The 6,977-nt window shown below is 32.8% G+C and overlaps 2 protein-coding genes across 2 annotated transcripts; one reads left to right on the top strand and one right to left on the bottom strand.

Annotated features, from left to right (window-relative positions):
• Positions 1-1,356: 1,356 nt before the first annotated feature.
• On the bottom strand, positions 1,357-2,128 carry HELRODRAFT_162785 (hypothetical protein; the record flags this gene model as incomplete). The annotated part of the gene is made up of 2 exons (XM_009024886.1): positions 1,357-1,841; positions 1,927-2,128. The coding sequence occupies 2 exons, from the start codon at positions 2,126-2,128 to the stop codon at positions 1,357-1,359; spliced, it is 687 nt and encodes a 228-aa protein (XP_009023134.1).
• Positions 2,129-3,237: 1,109 nt separating this feature from the next.
• On the top strand, positions 3,238-4,765 carry HELRODRAFT_162784 (hypothetical protein; the record flags this gene model as incomplete). The annotated part of the gene is made up of 3 exons (XM_009024885.1): positions 3,238-3,996; positions 4,290-4,322; positions 4,673-4,765. 3 exons carry the CDS (start codon positions 3,238-3,240, stop codon positions 4,763-4,765), a joined length of 885 nt encoding a protein of 294 aa, XP_009023133.1.
• Positions 4,766-6,977: the final 2,212 nt, after the last annotated feature.

The raw sequence follows: 6,977 nt of genomic DNA, 5'->3' as shown, positions 1-6,977 counted from the left end.
GAAATGTTTCATTTATAGAATAATAACCATTCATCTTAATTATTGTATCTGTGTGTGTGTGTGAGAACAAAACTACTATTTAAATGTATTTAATGTATCTGAATTTAATTGTACCATTAAAACATTAACTAAAATTTTTTAAACAATTATTATTACTTTATAGTTCTCGTCTTCGTAATTATCATCGTCATCATCATCATCATCGTCATCATCATCATCATCGTCGTCTTCATCATCATCGTCGTCTTCATCATCAACATGAACATCACCATGGCAACGATCTCAGACTTGCAACATCTCCACATTCTTCTTCTGCTTCATCTGCAAATTCCAAAGGAAGCCTGGCTCATTTTGAGATTGCGGGCTTGTTTTTGAAATTCGATATTTCATTACGCCAACCAGCATGTACGTACATTACGTTCTTTGTTCATTTCATGGCATTTCATGGCAACTTCTCTGTAGAGCAGGTTTTTTCAGGTCAGTTATTTAAGCTACAACATTTGAAAATATTTTTTATAAAATTCGTCTGATTCGTCGTTATCATATGACAAACAAATGCGATAAGCTTCTTTCTTGTACGTTTGGATTCATTTGAGCTTTCATTAATAAAATTTGAAGAATCGCTTATTTTATTTTGTTTACAGACAGCAAAAATGAACATCGGAAAAAATCAGTCGGCATGCATTTAATCTTTTAAACTTTCTCAACTTCTCGAGAGAGGCAAGCGAGCATTGGATGATGAAGAAGGATTTCCCCCACAAACTGCAGTTGAAAGAGAAACACTTATCAGATTAAATTTTCAAAATGTGTTGAAAGTCGTGTACATGTACATTGTACAATGATAAAAATAAAAGCAGCGTCTTGCAAGAACTTCAGCGTTTCTGTACGAACCACTTCAGTTCAAATTCATTTTATAAAATTTTGAACATAGCATTCGAATCGAATTCATCCATCTGCCTACTCTATGTTCAATGAAGATATAAAATGGTTCATGCCAATGAATTACGTTTCTGGTACATTGATGCATTTTGATATTAAACGTTAGATATGAACTCCAGAGACTCCAATAGGCACAAATTCGATGATTGCTCATGATGCGTTATAAAAAAAAATGCTTGGACTGGACGTCCATGCGAATCACTTGTGAAACACTTTCAAAACTATAAATTTTGGTACTTTATTAAAAATTGTATTAAATTAAATTGAATAAAAATATCAATTAATAAGCAGATTTTGAGTTAAGTAATTTAAAACTCGTTCCATTGATTGCAAATGAAGAGATCACACTGCGTGTCTGTTTGATATCTCCAGCCTGGGTCCGTAACTTACTACTTCCTATTTACAAGGTAAGAACAGTTACAACACACCGCGGAGATTGTGAGCATCCTTGAAGATTGGTATGCAAGGCACGTTGATGATCCATACGCTACTGGGAATGACCTCAAAAATTTGACGAACCAATGTCAGTTGGAGGAGAAGCAAGTAAGAAAGTGGCTGGCAAACAGAAAGTCCAGATCTAGAAGATTTCAATTTGCATTTCTCTTCTTTGTATATAGGTGTCCATTTTAATTTCATGACTATTTCACGTGAGACATATTTCGTGATTTCATCTTTGTATGAACAGTAGCCAATATCTTTGCACGAGAACAATCCAGGCTCTAGAAGTCGGAGATAAAATTTTTCGTTGAACCGGAGTATGATAATTTTCATTCGACTCCGAAAAGTGATGGAAGTTAAACAATTTTTTTTGTTCGGGAAATTTTTAAGATGTTGTTTTTTGAACGATGAGTAAGTGCAGCGACGTACAATCATCTTCAATGCTGAGAAATACACAAAATTATCTTCAGAAATACATTTATATTGACTGATTTCAATTGTTTTTTAAACGTTTTTCAATAGGTTATACAAGAAAGATGATGAAGAAACAGTTGAAAAATTTCATGGAGGCCTCAACCCGGAGTCGGAGTGGGGAGTCGAAGTCGGGAATTGGATAAGGAAATTTTCGCCTGGAGTCGTAATCGGAATCAGTTTTTTTTTTAAGAGGCCTGAGTCGGATACTTTTCATCGGACTCGCGGCTTGGACGCGGACACATTGGACAACCACACTTTTAAGCACATGCCCACGCATGCAAACATATGCCTACACTACACATTCAACCACATACATACACACACGCACACACACTCAAGCGTATAATAGGTAAGTTGTTTCGAGACTGTCACATGACCCGCGTCAGTTGGGACATTGTTTGTATCAGCGAGATCTGCACTTAACAAAGTCCAAATATACACATGCGCACATACGAAAGTGACACATGGTGAACATTTTTTTTTAACTAATCAATGTTTAATCTAGTTGGATCTATGAAGATGAAAGAGAAACATCAAGGATTGATGTTTCGGGAAGGAGCACCTCTGATGAAAACTGCCATGCTTTATTTTTGTAGACGTTAATTACATAATTGCAGGCTCAATTAAACATCATTAACATTTGTACATGTTGAAAAAGTTAATGCAATTGAATTGCAAATATATTGAAGTTTGAAACAATTGATTGATATTGATGTCGAAAACCAAACTTGTTTTGTCATTTGAAATAACCTAAACATTTTGACTTCATGAGAAACATGTAACTTCAACTTATATTTAAGTTTATCAAATTCAAAAAAAGTCTTATGTAGAGAAATTAAACTATGAAGAAACAATTTATTTGCATCAATTAATTAAATTAATTTATAAATTTTAATTAGCCAAATTAATTTATAATGAGCGGTTGAAAGTTCATCATGCGAAACGACTTCAAAGACAGAAAATAGAAAAACTGAGCAATACTCAGCAACAACTTCCTTGATTAAATAATTACTGAGCCAATAAAGTAAAAATTCACTTTATAGAGTGCCACTCAATTATTCAATTGACACAAACTTTAATTGGGACAGTTGATTGAGAGAGGATCCGCTCGTCTTGAATGATGTTTAGAAGTTACCCAACCATCTTAATTGCTCCACCACATTTCTGCCTATAAATATGGAGCACAAAAGATTCTACTGAGCATAACTGAAAATTCTCTACACTATCACATTGACCTAGAAAACATAAGTCTGCAAATAAGAAATAAATCTAGCCAGATAAAAAAATTTAGTTTGAAAAACAATAAGTTGAAATATATTTGAGTTCGAAATAATTAGAAATAATAAAAACTAATAAGAAATTAATTACAGCGTGTAAAACATTTCAATGGACAGTTCAAGAAAAGCTACTTCCTTGGGAACAAAAGCTGATGAACATTCAGCTGACATTGGGAACGCAAAAAATCTTTCTAAGAACAAAATCTCATTGAACAATAGTGAACAAAGAGACAAATCAACCGAAGAAAGCGGCTACTACACAACATCATTTGCTGCTGATGTTCACACAAGTTCAATTCACTCGTGGAAAACAAATGAATCTGTGGAAAGTTCGATGAACAACAAAATGTTCAAAATGAATAATCTCTGTTCCAACATCCCTAACTCCGTCGATGAATCCCCCTTGAAACACAAATTTGTGTTGAAACGACCCTGGGAAGATAACGAGAAACTCTCGTCAGCCGATCCCAACACGCCATTCAAAAAATTCCGCGCTGAAGTGGATGGTGGGGAGGACTCATCATTGAATTTGACACAACAATTCAATGCACATGTGGATAATTCCAATCTTCACGTTTCTCAACTATGTGCAAGATTCAAAATGAATTGTAATGATGTGATACCTTTCAATCCACAAATAACCAGCACTCCAGCATTCAAATCAACACAGACTGACTCCAATTCAATTACCAACAACAGTCCGGACCCAGTCTTTAGTCCGCCAACGATTCCAACAACAAAAAACATATTCTGGACGGAGATTGTGAGCCTCCTTGAAAATTGGTATGCGAGGCACGTTGATGATCCATACGCTACTGGGAATGACCTCAAAAATTTGACGAACCAATTTCAGCTGGAGGAGAAGCAAGTAAGAAAGTGGCTGTCAAACAGGAGGTCCAGATCCAGGAACACACTCAAATACAATGGAAAGAAACATCCGCTTCGCAGAAACAAACAACATTAATTTTAATCTTGTAAATTCATTTCTGGAAATTTTTATTATTTCATTTGTAAATATTTTTTTTATTTTTTTTCTTACAAACATTCATTTTGTACAGAATGGCATTTCATTTTTTGCACAATTTCTTTTACATTTTAATTTCATGACTACTTCACGTGAGACATTTTGTGATACATTATAATAAAATATAACCTGCACAGTTTTATCTTATAGTTGATATGGAGAAGAAGCAAGTAAGCAAAAACAAACAACATTAATAACCTATTTTTACATTCGATTTTGTAGTTTTCTCTGATTTCATTTATAATTTTTTTTTTCATTTATTATTTTTCGACAATATAAATTTTGTACAAATTGAAAATTTTCAATTTTTTAAAAATGAATCAAATCAAGCCATTCAAAATATTTAAAAAATTTTTTAACATAATTCTTGAAGCAGAGGTATTGAATTTATAATCTTGTAAAAAGATAAATTTGATTAACGATAACAAGCAATAAATTAATAAATATTTGAGTTCCAATTATTTAGAGTATTATAAGAGTTAATATTAAATTAATAGCCGTTTGAGTAAAAAATTCAAAGGACTGTTTAAGAAAAGATAGCTCCTTGGGAACAAAAAGTGATGAATGTTCGGTTGACATCGAGAAGACAAAAACATTTCTCAAAACAATATGAACAAAGAGACAAATCGACCGACGATTTTTTATTAGTGAAAAGGGGACAAGTAGAAAGTGCTACTATCAGTGGCGGATCTAGGGGAGGAGAGGTGCAGGCCCTAAAAAATGTTTAATAAATCTTCATTATATATATAAATATACATACATATATATAATATATATATATATATATATATATAATATATATATATATATACACAACACACCATTATTTACATTTAGATTTATCATTATACTTGACAATTGTTAAAATCTAATTTCGGAAATGAATTTTATGGAATAGAATGGAATAATAATTATTTCCAAAAGTATTCTATGACACCAATTCCAGACTAAGCCATGATTTCTAGAATGGTGTAGTTTTCTCAACAATGCACCATGATCATTTGAATCAAATGCTTTTGATATATCAATGAATTTACCCATAGTTGACAGCTTTAAATCTATATTTTTGGATATAAATTGTGTCACATACAAAATTGCCAATCCTGTAGAACAGCCTTTTTTAAAACCATATTGACATCTTTTTTTGATTGCTGTGTATTAATATCACCACACACACACAATATTGGAAAGTGATCTAATAAATCTGAATATATAATTCCTGAAAAATGAATCAAATTGTTGTTTGTGAAAATATTATCTATAAGCGTTGCTCACGTTGTCCGTTGTGAGCGATGATAAACTGGAATCGTTCCGGTTGACATAAGACTAAAAGTTAATTAACATATTTTTGACGAAATATGATAATCCGAAAACATTTCCATAGTTGGGAATGGCCAAACACGAATATTAAATATGTATGTGACATCAAATAGTTTTTGCAGAAACATTCTGTATGACTAAGTTTCATAGCGGAATAGCTAGAATGTAAAAACATAAACATCAGAGCCATACAGTTTAATTTTTGCACTTACAACGATAGCCCAACAACATTATCTTGTCGCGCCCCATTATTCTGATTGATGGCTTTCATCAAGCTTTTGACGAATCCATTTAAAATATGATGAATCGATACCAATTTTTCCCATTACATTTTTGCACTCTGTCTAAAAACTGATGATACGCAAAAAAATTGTTAAAGTAACTGGTAAGGTAAAAAAATCGTTTCATAAAAATTTGTAGTTAAGCAGCATAATATTATAAACAAATGTTTGTAAATAATCACAAAGGCCTTGAAGGGTTAAATTCTCAAACATCCACAATTTTTAATGATCAACTTCATCAGATTTAATTCAAAATTTTTATTTTAGGTTAAGGTGTTTCATTGCACATCAGCAAACGCATTTCAACATTAAAATAATTTTCATCCTCTCGACCTCCTGTACCTACCATTGACCACAAACTCCCTGGCTCACTTCGACATTGAACAACTCTGCAAACAGATGTGTGTCTGAGTGAAATAACAACATGGAATAAAATTGTTGACCAGCACCCTCGAGTTTGACACACACAATGATCATATTGACGATGACAATGATGATATTGTTGTTGTTGACGCTATTGTTGTTGTTGTTGATGATGATGATGATGATGATGGTGATGATGATGATGATGACAATGAAAATATTGACAATGGTGATGTTGATGATGACGATGACGATGTTGTAGACAATGATGGTGATGAAGATGTTGTTGCTGATTTAGATGATAATGAGGATGATGTTAATGTTGACAACTATGATATTGACAATGCTGATGCTGATGATGACGATGTTGGTGATAACGAAGGAGAGTGGTGTAGGCAAGTATTTATCAATTTTTCAACAGCTCTCAAACTTATACTAAACTTCATCGGAACTTAATTAAGAGATGAATATTATATAACAACTGTGATGGGATAACAAAGAGTGACAGCACTACTCACCATCGCGCCGCTCTTCACGCTAAACTGGGTTTTCTTGTACCTTTTATCTTGCAATATTTTCGACAGCGTAAGCTTAAACTAAACTTCATCAGAATTCAACGATAATTAAGGATTGTTCAGAGAGGCGAGAGTTTTGTATAATAATACACTATAATATAATATTTAGAAGTAGGTGTTTTGACAATGCCTTTCTCTTATGTTAGTGAAAAATTGAAACCCCTGACAACACAAACAAAGGTTATTTTGGATCAGTTGCTAATAGCACTCAGACAGAAGTTTGATTCCAATTAATTTTTAATGTTGACACTGAATATTACAGAACTCCAGATGCTTTTGAATAATT

This window comes from Helobdella robusta (assembly GCF_000326865.2).
Source record: "Helobdella robusta unplaced genomic scaffold HELROscaffold_4, whole genome shotgun sequence".
Classification (NCBI taxonomy): Eukaryota; Metazoa; Annelida; class Clitellata; order Rhynchobdellida; family Glossiphoniidae; genus Helobdella; species Helobdella robusta.
Note: the sequence above shows the minus strand (reverse complement) of the source record. Positions and strands in the feature narration are given on the sequence as shown.